Source organism: Pavona decussata, unplaced genomic scaffold (assembly GCF_977016875.1).
Source record: "Pavona decussata unplaced genomic scaffold, jaPavDecu1.1 SCAFFOLD_87, whole genome shotgun sequence".
In the NCBI taxonomy this organism is placed as follows: domain Eukaryota; kingdom Metazoa; phylum Cnidaria; class Anthozoa; order Scleractinia; family Agariciidae; genus Pavona; species Pavona decussata.
Window position 1 is genome coordinate 4,003,427 of NW_028145504.1, and position 17,910 is coordinate 4,021,336.

Below are 17,910 nucleotides of genomic sequence, written 5' to 3' on the forward strand. Positions count from 1 at the left end.
AGTGACTCCACAATACCTGTGGACGGTACAAAAGATATCCAACAGCCTTATTCACGGTTCCAACCCAATTGCCGTCCATGGCAATGTGAAATCAGTGGATGGCGGTCTGCAGCTGAATGGAGTGGACGCCTGGCTAGACGCGGGAGATTTCTATGGACAGTGTTTAGGAGATCCTGACCTCTGTATCAAGGGATTCTCTTTCGCTTTACAGGTATGAGACCCCTTTATTTAATAAATTCTGCTGTGGGAGAAAAAAAGACTAATGTATTCTGAATAAATTTTGAATACTGGAAAACATTTTGGGCTATTTTTTCAAACATTTAAAATGATGCACAGGTTACCATCATTTTCCTCCTAAAAATTGACATAACTGTGTGGTTTTCTTCATAAATTAGTCAAATCAAGTTTTATTCCTTTTTCACAGCTTAATTTCGACGACGACGCTCTCTCTTACAAAGACAAGCGATTTATTTTGGACTCCAGCGGCAACTCGCGTGGTGTGTCAATCTTCATTGAAAACGGTTCTCTGTATTACAAGGTAGGACTCCGGTTCTAAACTGATCACGGGTATTTCCTCAAGAACGATTTCAATTGCCATTTGCCCACCCCTTTAAGTAGCAGAACATTTTCTACTTCTTTTGCTCCTATTCTCCTTTGAAAATCCTTAACATTTAGTCTTAGTTTTAGAAAGGGAGGTATAATAAGTTGGCGGAATTTGTGGCTGCATTAGGGACGATTTCAATCAACGATCCCAGCCGGCTACCTCGTTATAGTTGGTGCCCTCAACCATCTCAACTAAACAGGTTAACAACTATGTTTAATTGCCTCTATGTAGCTGAGTGGTAGGGCATCCGAACTACTGATCGGAAGGTCATAGGTTCGACTTCTGTTGAAATAATTCGGATTTTCTTTTTCCGAATATGCCTGTTTCCAAGACTGAAAAAATACATATATAAACAGGTTTACAGTTTCAAAAAGTTTCAACTTGTTTAATTAAAGGATCCAGTAAAACGGACTAATCAACGGTTAGCCCTTGTTTCAAAGGATTGATCACTTAGGTTTTAGAAAGAAAACAATTTTGATACAGTTAAAAGGGGATTAATTAGGGTTTAGAATACAGTATTGAATTAGAACAGGCTTATAGCAACATATTTTGAAGAAATCGGAGAGTTCATTCTGCGGGTGATTCGTTTGTAGGTTGTGACGTCAACCAGAGCATGGCAACTGTCCACTGAACTCGTGACCAATGAATGGCAGGATATTGTCATGACGTGGAAGAAAGAGGAAGGCTTGATGCTGTATGTGAACGGAGCCTTCAGAGACTCAATGAAGGAAGGGGGAGTGACAAGCCTCGTGCCAAACAAACAGGCCCGACTTACTATCGGTAGAAAGAGTGGAAACCCACCCTTCAAGTACACGAGGTACTGACTCAGCTATTTTGTATAGTCATAGAATGATAAGTAGTAGTTATATCCTACTGATAAGGTTCTCTTGTGCACAATGGCTTCCTTTCTAAATCACTAAGGCACTCGGTAGAACGATGTAACGTGGGACGAAAGGCTTTTCCTAGAAACGGACATTACAAACTGCACCAGTTCAGTCAATGCGGCATAAAAAGAGTGATGCTCATAATTTCAAGTTATTTCAATTTTTTTTACCGCAAAATATACAAGATACATACACGCAAGGAAAAGTTACACAAAAACGAAAAGTGGTGAGGAAGCCTAAAAAGAAACCATACAGCTTATAATATTAGGCTTCGTCATTAAAAAAATGAAGGATATAATGAAGTAGTATAAAGTTTTTAACGGCTGACACTCAGTTGGAAATTCATGGGTTCACCTTAGCACCGTTTAGCATACACTCTAGAGTTAATTCTCTGATCCATCATTTATGTCCTTAGTGCCAGCGGCACAACATTCATTTTCACCTTTCAAATTCACATTGCCGCAATCTTACCACCATTAACACCCACGGCTTGGTCCGTTCTAGCCTCATGGCTCAGTCGGTAAAGGTCTGTGCGATCTCTCATTTCCTTAAGTAGGGCTAACGCTCAGAGGGAAATTCAAGGGTTCACATTAGCACTTAAACATACACTGCAGATTTAATTGTCTGATCCATCATTTGTGTCCTTAATGCTAGCAGCGTAACATTCTTTTGCACCATGAAGTCTCGTTTTCATATGTCGGGAAAATTCCAGACGATGGGAGATATCACTGTTTACCGACCTTCCCTGACTTTGCCGACTAAGGAAAACTGGAAATCGTAGACATCTCGGATTGTCTGGGATGGTCGCAGACAAATCGGGAAAATCACGAGTGTTTTTATTTTCACGACTCGTCCCAGATTTCTACGATGGTCGGCGATCATTCCCGACACATGAAAACTCAAATCTGTACCTTCGGGGACGTCGGCGACAGTTTTACCTCGTGACCAATTCTCTAAAGGGGTATCGAATGGTCTTTGCGAGCATTTGCGAGCAAGCGAGCACTGTGTTTATTTTTGCGAGCACGAGCAGTTGTCAAATTTTTCTTGCGAGCAGCGAGCACTTTAGAAAAATACAGATGGCGAGTAGCGAGCACTTCGATTACTTCGTAAATTATCCGCTAGCCGGAATCTCTCTTTGATTAATAGGATAAATGTTTTGCGCCAAGTAATAGCTAATAATCTGGCTGAAACCTCCAAAAATAATAATGAATAGTTACAGGCTGAACTGTTAAAGAAAGACTGAAGTCAGAGGTAAAGATGTTTAAACCTTTTTGTTTTAACACTATCATAACTGATTTATCGTTTATATATGTATAAAAAATAACAACAAAGGAGGATATTAACGAAATTTCGAGCAATCGAGCACATGTTAACGAGAATGCGAGCATGCGAGCAGTTGCAAAAATTTTGCGAGCACGAGCAAGCGAGCACCCGTGTAATTTTTGCGAGCAATTCGAGCAAAGGCCAAATTTTTCGAGCACTTTTAAATTAAATGGGACCATTCGATACCCCTCTCTAAGTTGCTTCGCTCCAGTCCCCCAGTTCCCCACTCCTCCCCCCCCCCCCCCCCCTCTCCTCCCAACTAATAAAAACGGCATCTGTCACCAATCAATTTCCGATATCTCTGCAAAATCTGGGACTGTCGGGAAAGGGTAAAATCACCGATCGTCTGGGATATTCCCGACATATTAAAGCTAGGCTTAATGAAAAAATGTACAAGGAAAAGGATAAATATTAATATACGAAGATTTGCATGAAAACATAAATTACAAATGACTTTTGAGTAAACAGACTGAACTCTGATGCTAGATCTATTGTTCCCTCCTCCACAGAATGTACGTTAGCTCGTTGTTCGCGTTCACCCGTTTCCTTGCACCTGAGGATGTCCCATATGTATTCACTTTTGATAATACAGGTGAGTGTGCACCAGCTTAAGTTGAATTACAATCGACTCCATCAATCTCGGAGCTCTGGGTATCTCTAATAGCCGGCGACCCGTTTACCTCGGACAACCGTTCGATAATCCGTTTCTGGCGATCTAACAATCGCATTCTTGAACAGCGTTTGCTGTCCAAGTAAAATTTTCTCTTATTTTATAATGATTAAGATCGCATTTCCAAACCTCTTTCACGATAGTGATATTCCTTTTATTTCTCTTTGCGAATTACAGTCGAACTTCCCGTAAGCGGACACCCTTGGGGCCAGTAAAAGTGTCCGCTTAAGAGAGGTGTCCGTTAGCGGAGGTTTGACTGTAATGATTTTGAGTTTGAAAATAAATGTTCTTGTCATTTTCATAGTTGTTCCGCGCTACATGTGGCTGTTACCTAAGCTACAAGACAAGAAAGTAGGCGGCAGCCCAGATATCGAGGTACACGGACCAGTGAGAGCAGTAGATGGAGGTGTACATCTGGACGGCGATGAATCCTTCCTTAAAGTTGGAAACTTTGACCGCAAATGTCTTCATGATCCTTCCAAGTGTCCTGATGGTCTTAGCTTGAGCTGTAAGCTGAAGTTTAACAGAGTAAGTGAGAGTGAAGTTTGTTCAAAAGGAGCTAGAATCGTTATGGTTTGTTATAGTTTTGAATGCTTACTAACTATGTAACTCTACAACATTTAACATTTGGAATTACAACACTTCACATGTAACACTTTGAAAAATAGCGCCGAGGCAAAACGTGAAAGTGTTTATTTCCTGGTTGCCCTATAATTAAGTAACAAGCTGTAGACAGAGGCGTAGAAACTTGGTGATTTCGTGGTTAGCGCATAAAAAGCCTTGGTCCAATCCGTCGTGTTGCTTTCTAACGTTAGCCACATTGTTCGATAATTTCTATTTTGGCGTGGAACCGCCGGGATCACCGAATCTAACAAAAATGCTGGGATGGGCTTGTGCGAAAGGCTTGCAACTTATTTAAGGGTGAAGCAGTAATACTTTTTGAGCACTCATTTAATGTTACAAAACTTGTCATAGGGTTGTTAGGCACACTCAGAGTAGTCTAAACCAGTTTGAAAGGCTGTTGCGTCAATTGTAATGTAACATGTTTCCATCTGTTTCAGGTTGTACGAACCTACAAAGAACCTCATTACATTCTGGATTCCGGTGGCCACCAGAAAGGCACTAAAGGTCTGTCCGCATATCTCCTAAACAACAACTTGTACTTCAGTGTTGCTATGAGCACAGACGAGGACACTCTTACTTGGACTGTTAGAACTTCAATTTTTACTGTCAGGTAGGTGACAATACCTGCTTTAAGATAGAGTTAAATCGTAAGTACCATTAATTTTTCTTTAGGTTGTTGCTATTAGCAAACATTTAAAGGTATAAAACTAATCCGTGCCCACCACTTTTATGAACTCCTAAATGACGCGTTTCTCACAATAAATCAAAATCTTGCTTAATTGGCGAGGATTATCCTCGCCAATTAAGCCAGGTGTGGTTTCATATTGCCATAAAGGATTTTAACGTTGAGAACTGAGAATCAGGGCCCAGTTGTTCAAACCCGATTAAGCTAGTCCTAGGTTAACATGAACTTTGATTTTAGTTCAATTACTAGACAATAAGGGTTTTTCGAAAAGCTTTTGTCCTTCAGTTTTGACTTAGACTCTTCTTTGCTGTTAGCTTAAAATTAACTTTGTAAGGCATTTTTAACGAGCGAAATGAAAACCTCGGTTAACTTTTAATCGGGGATTAGCGTTAATCGTATTTCGAACAGCCGGGCCCTGGTTAATATTTGGATGAAGGGACGACTGAACAGCCAGGATCGGATACCAATACGAACACTCTATGTCGAGCCAAGTTACTCTATACCTAAAGTTAATAGATTGCTCTATGTGCCGGCAAGAGATAGAAATAAAAAGCGGTGGGTAAACAGAACGATTAATAAACCAATCCTACCGATTCGCACGGTGTGTTGGCTCCATCTCAGTATCGTACTCTGAACGTTTCTTAAATTCGATGCATTCATTTTTTTCTTCTCACAACTTTTAACAATTGCATTAAAATAAAAAGAACGGCCCTTTAATTTATCTATTCCACCTTATTTCCAGATGGCAGCGTGTTGTCTTAAGCTGGAGTCTGTCTGACGGACTGTGGCTCTACACGGACAGTCAGTTTCGAGGCTGGACCAAGACTCCCAAGAGTGTACCACGAGACGTGGTTGCCGAGAGTGGAGATTTTATTGTTGGTCGTAAAAATGTTGGACCGGATTACTCTCCAGCAGAATTCTCCATTGGTTCTCTGGCGGTCTTTCCAAGGTTCCTCGAAAAGAAAGATGTAGAGAAAGTTTTCAGTGGAAAGAGTTAGTATATAATAGCAGCATTCACTCTATATGGGATGAAACTGAGTTATATATATATATTTAGTCAATTCTTTTTCCAAGGCAGACAATTACCGGTGCTTTTTGAATGTTGAAGGAATTTTTTTTTCTGTTTTTTGTCCCTTCACAGCCTTCACAATAAAATGAACCACGGAGATTTTATAACTCATATCAAAACACTATGACACCGTTAAAATGAACACAGAGACATTATAGAAGGCTAGTAGTTGATATATAGCGGGCCGTTAGAGTAGCGGATTTCTGAAATAAGAAAGCCGGCTTGCACCGATTTCTTGAAGTTTGCTTTAATAACAATATTGTCCTATTGCCGGGGATGTTAGTATTACACAATCAGGTTTTCTGAAAATCGTTAAATTAATGGACAGAACTCAATAAACCACGTCTCTAAATTTTTAGAGGATTTTTTCATTTGTCATATTTTTGTTTGTTTTGTTTATCCCTGCCTTTTAACAGAAATGCCATACCCAGGCGTCATCCGCGAAGTGTGGAAAGAACTCCCTGGAAAGTCAATCAGCAAACTCAAAGACGATCCCTACTACCCTAACGACCCCTCACTCATCGAGATCATTGAAAACTTCGATTCTCCTTTCGACATTGACAAAGACTACGGTAGTAGGGTGAAAGGATACTTCGTGGCTCCAGAGACTGGTAACTACACTTTCTACATGTCAGGGTCACAGAGCGGAGAACTTTGGATGAGCAGCACAGAGAGCCAGCAAAACATGAGTAAACTGGTTTCTCTGGATCAGCCAACTGGTCATAACCAGTGGAACAAGTATGTACTTCCACCGTACTTTGTTGTAACAAACAAAACAATGCATCTATAATTCGATTTAAGGTGAAAGAGTATGTTCATAGGAGCAATGCATAATAAGATGAATTTATTCCATTAACGTTTACTACAAAACAATTTCCACTTGTCGTAAGGCGCTATGCTCAATAAGATTTGTTGTTGTTGTTATTTGTTTATTGTTTATTGTTTATTTTTGTTATTGTTGTTGTTGTTGTTGTTGTTTTTTTGTTGTTTTTGTTTTGTTTTTGTTTTGTTTTGTTTTTTTGTTTGTTTGTTTTTTGCTAAAACGTGATGAGTTTTTCTCGGGAATGCCTTACGTTTAAAACCTGACATAAGAGATTTCAAACATCCAGAATCTTCCCGAAAAGCGAAAAAATGACAAACCAAGACTTCTTTATATATACAATTATTAACAACTGGGTCATTGGATACGCAATTCCAGAGTTTTGATTGGCTTAGCAGCCATGAGATATCGCCCATTTAGTCGTCTTCTGAAAAAGGATAACAGCATAATGGCAGCATCAGCGGAGAATTACACAAACGTCGACTTGTGAGGCTGGTACACAAATCTAAATTCTAAAATTCAAAAGTTCACATCCTATCAAGGCAACGAACATTAATTCATATCAATGGCTGCTAGAAGATAAAAATAAAACTTGGCTAAAAGGTCCTCTTAAAACGCTCCGTTCTACACACTATTGCATAAACCTGACTGACTGTCTATTGAAGAATAACTGTTGTTAATTTTCAAAACATCTGTGTTTCTCCAGATATGCTGGTCAAAGTTCCAAGTCTTTAACTTTAGAAGCTGGTAAATATTATTACGTCATCGGACTTCAGAAAGGCTCAGAGTCAACTGACTCACTCTCGGCTGGAGTCCGTCTGCCCAGCGGTCGTTTCATGAGACCTATAACAAAAGAAATACTGCAGTGGAGGCTGCCGGGTAAGAAAGACCGTTGTGATGTATTAAATTTGGAAACAAAAGGGTGATTAGGAAAATATCGATTATTTTAGTAACACTTTATAGGCCTTCACATTGTACTAAAAAAAATCCATGTAAAAAGAATGAATCTAAGTATTTAAAAGTGGAAGTGACAACCTGTAAAATGAAAAGTAGTTTCGCTGTTTTGATGAGTATATGAGAACACGGAAGAGTTTGTTGGTCGTTTAATTGCGCTAAAGTCAAGAAAGCCCTCCAAAATTACAATCCCTATACTCTCGCCAACACTTACCTGTTGCGTTACTTAGCTGGGTACACCATAACGGATGCAAACTATAATTTATTTGGACAATACAACTCTTCTCGAGATAATGGTGTATGACTATGAAGAGCCAAAACAATTGAGGGAAAACCTTAACTGCAAAACAATGTTTAACTTCGCCATGTCGTTGCAGGTGATCCATTTGCAGGTGTCATCCGTGAAGTTTGGCAGGATATTCCTGGCTATAGAATAATGGACCTCACTTCCAATCCCAACTTTCCAAATAATCCTTCCAGTATTGAGGTCTTGGACAAGTTTGATGCACCTCACAATGTCGATGATAACTATGGTTCCAGGATACGAGGCTTCTTCAAGGCTCCAGAAAGTGGATTGTACAGGTGATTAGCCGAATGCTGGCCAACTAGCCCACTAGCCTACTAAAATAAGAAGGAAATTCTCTCACAAAATCAACAGCTGCAATAACAAGTAAACAACTTTCAAACCACTGCAGGGTTACACGTTATCTATCATAATGACCTTTTTTGAGAGGCGGGGGGGGCAAGTTAATTCCAATGAGTGCACGTTTTTGAGGACGAACTAGCGTTGGGCGAATCGTCCAGTTAGTGAATGAACTATTTAGCTCAACAAAAGATGCACACAGTTAGCACTTGTAGAACAATAGAAAATTCTTCGTTTCGTTTCTGTTTATCCCAAGAATTTGATTTTAACACTCACTGAAACAATACAACTCGACTTAACGGTCAACCTTCATAATGATTCTTTCCTAACAACAATTTTATGCAAGCTGTGAATCCGATTTACTTCATTCAAGGTTTTTCCTGGCTGCTGATACAACTGGCGAGCTTTGGCTCAGTTCCGACGAAACAGAGAAGAACCTGAAGAAGATTGTAGCCATAAATGGTTGGACGGCTCACAATGAATGGCTCAAGTAAGACATCAAACCTTTACTTCTTAAAACATTGAGTGCAAAAGAAGGAACTTGATAAGCTCCGTTAAAACTCTCAGTTGATAAATAAATTAGTAGATAACCCTTCAAAGGCAAATTATATACTGAGCCGAGTTTTGTTCATTTCGATGACCATAACTTAGAATGAAACACTGAGGTTAAGTTCTTTTCATTTTTCTCGTTCAGTTTTCATCTTAAATTTAAGACTGGTTTACACGGCCCAACGGGATCAAAGCGCGAATTGTACATGGAGTCTGACATTCGATTTATGATCGAATTAGCCTTATTCAGAAAGTGACCAGCGGAACAGATTTTTAAAGTCGGGCCGACACTCTCAAAGAAACTGGCACGTCAATCAAACGTCAAATCGGGTGTCTAAAAGTAAATACGCGGACGATTTGCGCACCTAATTTATCGGGCTGACAAATCGTAGTATGCAATCCAGACTTTATGGATATTTCACCTTTGTGTTAAATGTTTTCTCAAAAATCTAGATTATCAACATTACCAAAAAATAAAATCAACACTTGTTGAGCAGAGTGTTAATGGCTACTATCAGTAAACCCAAACTTATTTTATCAGGTACAACTGAAACCATTACCACATTACGTTCGTATCTCTTATAAGTGAATTGTATTGTCTTAAAGGAGCTACGGTACTCTTATTTTCTCAAAAACTCCTTTGTTTGCTGTATCTTCCTATGCAGTGCTAGGTTACCGATAGTCGGAAGTTTTTCATATCTGTGAAGCCGAACATTCATTTGCATAAATTGATCCTATTGATACCGAAAGAAATAAAAGGAAGTTTGTAATATATGACAGTCATTTTCCTTTCACTCTACTGGAAATTAGTTCCGTTGTGTCCGCGGATAATCTTTTTGGTGTTCATAGCGACCATTTTATTACTCTTTTCAAAGCCACTTCAAACACTTCCGTACAACAAAATTTTTATTACAACGGCGCAATAACCATTTTTAATTTTTCTGCCAGAAAGAACAAAGAAAGCATAGAAAAATTGCATTTTGTGTATTTTACCGATCGAAAATTGATAAATGTTCCTAATCTGAGAAATACTAAGCGCTTATCCTCTCACAGGAAATTAACTGTCTGAAAAGTTGTGAACGTTAGATGTGTAAGAAGGAGTAATAAGAAGCTACATTTGCAAACCCTAAATTAATATTCTCGTATCAGTGAAAAAAGACCATTGGTGGTAGTTGACAGGCTTGTAAAGTTTAGGTTTCTGTCAGTTTTCTATGCCCAATTAAAATAAACACTACCATTTGTATTGACACTTTGGTCAGTGTCTCAAAATTTTCAGCTTGTCGATGGACTTTGTAATGTCATTTCTTGTACAGAAGAAAAACATGTCTTAACATTTCACGGAAGAATATACAAAACCTGTGTATCCTGTTTGCTGTCTTCCGTCGTAAGACATAACTAAAATCTTGTTTGTTAAATTTTCGCCAGAAGCCGGTGGTTCATTGTTTTCTAAACTAAATTTTCGCCGTCGCCATGGCTATGGACATTAAAACTAAGACGGTTGTAAGCCGAGAAAAGGTTATTGAAAAACGAACCTGACTTTAATATTTATCTCGGTTGACTTTAAATTTATTGTCCCTCTGCTTAATAAAAGCGCAATTTATTTTACCAGCGTTTTGTTTAGCGTAATCTTTTAAAAAACAAAAACACGTTTCCATACATTCAGCACGTAATTATACAAAGTCAGGCCATTAAAATTCTATTTCCATCACAATGTGCTTCATTTTTGTATGGTTTTCGCCTTTAAACGTCGACAGCTGCATTCAAAGCTTTACACATTTGCATATCAAGAAGCAACGTAATTATTTTTTCTCTTCATTCTGTAAGTGACAAATAAAACTGATAGCAAAAGTCTTCGGCGCCTCGTTTTAAATATTGACGATGAACAGGTAACCACTTGAGTAAACAGCTCTCGTCCAACTCGACAAATTTACAATGTAATGTTCCAGTTTAAGCGGTATCTAGTATTTGACCTCCCAGGCTGACATCAGTCTTCTTAAAAAAATGTATTACGTGCAGTTTGAGTGTTCCGTGGGCTCATTGTTAAGAGTGTCAGTGAATTCTTAGTAGGCATCAAATTTCATCTCTCCGCAAATTTTTACATTAACTCTCTACTGTGAATCCTTAGTTAAATTCAATGTAGCTTGGGATGATACTAAAAACAACAGCTTTCTAAAAAGTTCATATTCAGATTCAAATACAAAGGAAACTATTCTAATAAGTGTTAGCAATTTTGATACTTGATCTCTAAAAAAAACATGTTTTGCAATCATGGGGCCTTATTTTAAAGCCGCCTTGCAGTCTCATGAACTGCAATTCAAATTAAGCAAAACCACTGACACTCTTTTCAATCAGCCCTCTTCAAATGATTCATTTTGCCTTCTTTGAGAAATTGAATGTTAGCTTATTGTAAGAATAATATCATGCAGGTTTTTTCGAGACTAAAAATACATTCAATGCAACTAAAAATGCGACGGATAAATTTGACTGTAGTTTACTTAAATCCCCATCCAATTCTGTGTTTGCCTCATGGTGTCGAAGGCGGTGTAAATTCAATTTCTGAGGGCGAACACGAAGACAGCATGTCTGGCGGAGGTCGTGTAAGGGAAAGCGTTCCACCTACAATCGAATCTAGGGATTCCATACTAAAAGATGTTGAAGGCGATGAAAAGAAAATCGCTCTCTTATCAGTCGACGTGAGCCTGAGGGTTGGATATGCTACGTGAAGCTCAGTTCTTGACACTTTTTGCACCACCGGAACTCCGTTGTTCTTAGGTTTTTTGGTGCATCTTGGAATTAACTCCATACGGCAAATGTTCAGGCTATTTTCTCTTTGAAATCTTGTTTTGTTCTCGCCTTTGTCATGATCAACGATTCGAAGCGATTTCAAGAGTCTTTGGGTGGAAGTCAAATCGGTGCCACATCTGGAGGTCTTCTTGGCATCTTGACGTGCAAAGTTCACCTTTCTCGTCTCAAACGAGTTTTGCATCGACGTGTTACCATCCGAAAAATTGTTAATAGTTGATGTGCTGCGAAGATTAGAATGGGAATGGCATTTTTTATAGACGCTGAAAGGTTCACTGTTCACATTTATCCGAGGAAGACAAAACGTAGTCTTAAGCTGGTTCAATTTGTTTCGCTTCGAGTTGGAATGGTTTAACGATGCATTCGTTTTCTTCCTGTTTTCAAGCGAATATTTTTTCGCTATCGCAGGAAAATATTTTCCATCACCTCGGTTTGGCTGTGTCCATGTGGAGATCTTTTTCCTTCTTACAGAATAGTTACGTTTTCTGCTATCCATAGCCATCAACAATCAACATTTCAGATGTAAAATTTGTTTCTATCGTAGTGTTTTTTCTCGCGCTCACAAGCTTTGCATGTTCTTATTGATGTGATAAATGACATTCACGTTATGTCTTTCTATTTGGATTTGAAAGATAAATATACTTGACAGGTCTCAAACGACATTCATTGTCGTTAAAAAAAACATGAGATGTTCTCGTTTAAGAACAAAAGAATTAATGACGTGCAAATGTTATTTTAGCGCTGAAAACATGCGTGTATTTTAAGATCAAGGTTTTATACGGCCTTTTGTGCTGTTCGAAATAAAAACAAATGCGTTTGAACGTTCATGTCTTGACTATTTAGGTTTTTCTGAACTAACAATATAAATTTGAAGGATTCAACCAAAGGCACAAGCTGCCGCATTTAGCCTGCATTTAGCCTGCCGGGTATGTTTTGACAATTCTTTTGAAAAAATACTACCGTTCAACTTGACTAGACAGAATAGGAAGTTTTGCGTTTACAACACTATTCTCAAAGCAGAATTTTATTTATGGCCAGCCAGGGATTTGTGGATGGAGATTTATAGTGTTCTTTCAATATTCAATTTTAAACGAGCTTTTAATCTAGTTTCCCGGCTTTAATCTCTAGTATGTAAAATTAGACAATTAGCAGATAATTATAGAAATCACAATCCGTAAACCAGTATAAATTTAAGTCGTATTTGCAAAGAAATCAAAAAATGAATTTTAATTTTATAACGACATCATTTGTGAGCGAGATCGTTGTTACCACCGAATAGACATCCTGGGCTTTAAATCTTTAAATCTTTAAGGTCATCCTGGCCTTTAAATATTTGAGCGCTAAGTTTGCTGGACGGGCTAATATTAGCAAATACACCACCCGCAACTCCCATCTATTGAATATCCCCCTTTTAAAAAATGTCTCCAGCCAAAGAATCTTTTACTATCGAACTGTCAACGTCTGGAATTCCTTACAACCTGAATTAAAACTTTCCAGTACAGTTTCAACTTTCAAGAAGATTTTAACACATAACCTCCTAAAATTGAGAATTCTTAGAATCATTATAAAACTTTATTTTCATTATAATTATGAGCTTTAATTAATCAAAAAATTGTTAACATAGTAGCTAGTGTATATATATTTGTAATGTTTTTAATTACTTTTATAAGGTTTTTTCCCTATTGCTCCTGAAAAGCCCCATTGGCGAGGCTCAAAGTAACTGTGTATGTATTTTGCTATTGTCGTCCCCATGCAGAGCCCTGCGAGTCTCTACGTCAGCAGATGAGGAACTGTCTCGTTTATCGTACCAACGCCCGCTGGCTAAGAGACTTGCAGCGTCTTGGGGATAAGATTGCGATTGAGCCAATCAGATTTGAGTATTCTCTAAAACTAGGGTGGATGTCTACTTATTTTTGAAAGAATTTGTGGTGTTTCTTTCGTACAAACTAAGAACGTTATATCAGAAAAACCAAAAAACAGAAAGATAAATAATCAAATCATCAAAAAGATGAAGTACTGTTGAACGTTTCACGATCGTCGAACAAGGGAAAAGTCAGAGTCGCGACAGGAATCCAGACCATGACCTTCTGCACACCGCAAATTAAATCGTGCTGACTTCTAAGAAGGATTCTTAACGAATGACAACAACAATTTATTTGTATGCTTGATTTTCTTTTAAAAGAGAGTAATTAAATTTAAGTTAGAGTACAGGCTGTCTGGATTAATCATAGGGGATAGCAGAGCCAAGCAGCCAAATTTCCTTAGTACCAAAGTAATAAGCTAGAGGGTGGCAAGATGGCACAAACTCTTACAACAAACAAAAACACACACTCTCTGATCTGTATTTGATTCTGGAGATTCACAGAAAATACAATTAACTCTCACGTAAAGTCCGAGGACAATCCGCTAAATAAAACTCTGGCAAAGATTTCTTAATGTTCAATAAAATAGCTTTTTTATGTATCATATACTCAAATAATCTACATTACACCTTAGGTAAATTTTGCTACGATGTCATTATAATGTAAATACATTTTTCAAGGAAATAAAATCAGCCTTTATGCCATAGATTCCCAGAACAGAAGTCCGAGCGTATTCACTTGAAGAAAGGTAAATATTATTACCTGGAGGCGTATCAGAAGTCTGATAAGTTGGCTGACTGTGTATCTGTTGCTGTGGAACTTCCCAGTGGCCACTTTGAAGGACCAATCAAAAGAGTGCATTTGAGCTGGCGGTTACCAGGTGAGTGACAACCTTAAGGACAGGTGCATGCAGGTCTTGATATTACAGCAAAAAGTGACAATGAGGTTCCTGAAAAATAAGTGGAACCTTGGTTTAACGAAGTGCCAAGGGACTAGGTAAATTGGTTCGTCATATCGAGGTTCTGTTCTATGCATTTGAAAAGGTCGGGCTGGAGAATATCATTCGTTATAATCCATCAAATATTTTCGCTCGCGCGCGATTGGTCTAAACGCCTCACGTGACCGAATATACCCCACCCAGGCCCCAGCTAAAACTGGGGAATATCCGAGGATATTCCCCAAGTGATATTCCCCAATTTCAAAAACTTCAAGGAACGTCAAGTTTGCAATTAAAATGAATGTCAAGATGGGGGAACGGTTTGCTTTTGTGACAGAAGAAAAGATAAACCTGCTGGTCGATAAACCAGTAGCAGAAAACAACATACGCTCTAAACGTTTTTGACGGTAAGCTGTTCGTAAACGAAATGTTGAAATACTCAAGCTCGTATTTGCGACATTTTCTCTTGGTTTGAACTCTGTTTAACAGTCCTTGAATTAAAAATGTGGTAAAACTGAAAAATATGAAAGGCGAAAAGTTTTATCCCATCTCATTTAAGAGTATTTATGGTTTTCTTTCAGTCTGGCGAAATGAAAAAGCCATTAATTAATAAGCTCGAAGCTCGCTCACACGACGACAAATATTACAGTTGTAATTCAATGAGAGCAATTCGTGCTGGCCTGGATATAACGAATTTAAATAACGAAAACATAAATTTCAGTACCATTACTGACAGAGTTCAAGCCGGTAAATGATGCTATCAATGCTCACCTGGTCGAGATCGCTCGCGAACATAAAATCTCGTCCACGAAACAAAAACCAGCCATGACACCCCGAGATGTCGAAATTCTCTACGAAGAGAAGCAGCTTGTCCTACTCTCGAGCAACAAGTTTAATCCTCAGTGATTGTGAACGAGTTCGTTGCTGGCTCCATTCAATGTCAAGTTAGCAAAGAAAGCGCTTTGATGGAATCCAGCAAAAACAACCGGTGGCGTCGTATTCGACTGCAGATTCAGCTTCGATTTCTTCACAGGTCGATTTCGGCTAGCAAATTCCACAATTGTATTTTCGATATAAAGTGCTGCTCCAATTGAACACGAGATAAAGGAAGAGAACGACAAAGCGCCGGCTGTTTCGTTGACGGCAGTTTACACTTTTTACGGAATGAGATACTTTACAGTTTTTCGCTTTCAGTTGTTCTCGAGAGGTAGTTAGATTCCCTGTAACCTTATCCGCCACTTGTATCTTGCTTTTGTCTTTCACGAAATTCAACGAGTTTACTTTCCTTTCAAATGTTTTACCTTTTCCCCAAACAAACGCTTTAGGACCTGAAGCGAAATCTGACGTGGAGATTTTGGAAGCCAACTGACAAACTTTGACGTGATTGACATATGACAGAATGGCAGATCCTGCCGATTCCCGCGAGATTTCCGCATGTTGCGAAAAATATTTGAAGGATAATAAACACAATAGCCTCAATTTGACTTTGAAAATATGCTCAGATATTTGTCCTTGGACATTGTCTGCTCCTCGAAGCTCACAATTTTCCTCGAGCTTCGCTCTCGGAAAACCTGTTCGCTTCTCGGAACAGATAATGTCCGCGGACAAATATCTGAGCATATTTTCGCGCCAAATGGAGGCTATTGTTTATTTATACCGAGGACTTCAATATATAGAGGTTTCGTTAAATCGAGCTTCCACTGTAAATAACTTCACAAGAAATGAACCACGGTAGAGAGCAATTCTGACATTTTTCATAGTTCCGGAGCCAAAGGTTTTAGCCTCCAGCCCCCAGTTGTTCAAGAGTGGATAAGTCGCCATCCAGCGGAAAAATGTATAAGTTGAAGAACATTTTATCTGCTGGATAAAATTAATACCATATTGCAGCAAATAAATAATAATTATCAATGTCCTTTGATGGGTTCTGGTACAAGTACCCATTGATTTATTGAAATACCATTACAGATAACTTAACAACATCTTAAGAACATTTTCAAACTCAAACTGGGAAAAAATAAAACGTTCGGATGTTCTTTTAAAAAAATGTACTGACTGTTGACTTATTCCATTTCAGATGGAAGGACAGGTCCTGGACCTTCATCGGAGGAAGAAGGTTTGTACTAACAATAAGGCTAAAGCGAATGATACATGATAAGGCTCACTGTGGTTCAATATTGAATGGTTCATTTTAACGGTCAGTGTGATAAGAAACAATGAGTTACAACATTTGTTGATAAAAAAAAAATGACAAAAACGTGTCCCAACCCTATTACGGTACAAGCTAGCCTGCGTAGCAACCGCTTCCGTGGCGTTTTGTGCTGCTGTCAATATCCGCGCCGTCAAAAACGAAAAAATTCAAAAACGCAAACAGAAACGCTTGCTACTCACTCTCAGTACAAGCCAGTAACAGATGATGAAACATTTCGAACAAATTATTTCAACCGCCGACCGGTTGGCTCCGTTGGTCGGGTTCAAACCCCGGCCGGACCAACACTCAGGGTCTTTACATTAATTGAGGAGAAAAGTGTTACCTTTGTAGTGACATCTGCAAATGGTTAGACTTTCTAGTCTTCTCGGATAAGGAGATAAATAAATAAAGGTCTTTATTTCCTCACAAGATAAAAAATGCATATCTCATGTCACAATATTTGAGTGAAAAGTACATACATCTAAGTACATATATCACAGTACCATTATCGTAGGTCCCGTCTCACAACCCTTGTTCATGATTACTTTGTGGGACGTTAAAGAACCCACACACTGTTCGCAAGAGTAGGGGACGTAGTTCCCGGTGTTGTGGTCTGGCCTTCTATCTTTCACACTCACGCTTCTATCTTTCACACTGCTTGGGTTAAGTGGGTGGGTAGGTGGGTGAGATCTAATATGGACAGATAGCGGCTGCCAGAGGCGACTTCACATGCTGACGTCCGATCTCACCCCGTAGAATTGTAAACCGCCATGAGACTTGGTGATAAGAATATATAAGAATTCATTCATTCATTCATTCATTCATTCATTCATTCATTCATTCATTCATTCATTCATTCATTCATTCATTCATTCATTCATTCATTCATTCATTTATTCATCATGTCCAAGGAGAAGCCTTTCAATAAAATCTTTATCTTTATCTTTTTAAGCCTGTATGCGACCATATTTTCGTTTTGCACGAAGGTTACTGCTTATTTATGTAGGACATAGAAAATGATCAACCTCGACGCTTTACTACCATACCATCGAACGGAAATAACAACTAAAGATAGAGTACCATTATCGGCTGCTAATAAATGCTTAATTCTATATGCTGGTATGTTTTTAGCTATACCCAAGCCAGTTGGTTTGTATCCACTAAACAAGGGCTTTGGCGCTAAAGACGCCGGACCTAACAAAGAAAACGGAGTGCTCAGCAATGTGGAACTCAGCACGGGTCCTGATGGTAAGTGATGACCATAATTTAGTTGATTTGTAGTTGCTAATTACGTCG

General features: G+C 38.6%; 2 protein-coding genes across 9 annotated transcripts in view; one reads left to right on the forward strand and one right to left on the reverse strand.

The window, feature by feature from the left end:
- Window positions 1–17,910, forward strand: part of LOC146474863 (uncharacterized) — an 80,549-nt gene that overhangs the window by 48,585 nt on the left and 14,054 nt on the right. For all 8 annotated transcript variants that reach the window (XM_085116616.1, XM_085116615.1, XM_085116611.1 and 5 more), the window contains 14 exons: window positions 3–211; window positions 425–538; window positions 1,198–1,421; window positions 3,321–3,403; window positions 3,786–4,009; window positions 4,543–4,715; window positions 5,533–5,783; window positions 6,276–6,597; window positions 7,386–7,558; window positions 8,011–8,215; window positions 8,650–8,766; window positions 14,197–14,369; window positions 16,501–16,539; window positions 17,746–17,862. In XM_085116616.1, coding sequence (XP_084972742.1) covers window positions 3–211; window positions 425–538; window positions 1,198–1,421; window positions 3,321–3,403; window positions 3,786–4,009; window positions 4,543–4,715; window positions 5,533–5,783; window positions 6,276–6,597; window positions 7,386–7,558; window positions 8,011–8,215; window positions 8,650–8,766; window positions 14,197–14,369; window positions 16,501–16,539; window positions 17,746–17,862 — 2,424 coding nt within the window. The remainder of the gene's footprint in view (window positions 1–2; window positions 212–424; window positions 539–1,197; window positions 1,422–3,320; window positions 3,404–3,785; window positions 4,010–4,542; window positions 4,716–5,532; window positions 5,784–6,275; window positions 6,598–7,385; window positions 7,559–8,010; window positions 8,216–8,649; window positions 8,767–14,196; window positions 14,370–16,500; window positions 16,540–17,745; window positions 17,863–17,910) is intronic.
- Window positions 9,449–14,136, reverse strand: LOC146474864 (uncharacterized). The gene has a single exon (XM_085116279.1). It carries the CDS (start codon window positions 12,127–12,129, stop codon window positions 11,350–11,352), a length of 780 nt encoding a protein of 259 aa, XP_084972405.1. The 5' UTR covers window positions 12,130–14,136; the 3' UTR covers window positions 9,449–11,349.

Excerpts from the sequence above, each read along its gene's own strand:
- LOC146474864 (XM_085116279.1), bottom strand. The coding sequence starts at position 12,129 with ATGGCTATGGATAGCAGAAAACGTAACTATTCTGTAAGAAGGAAAAAG.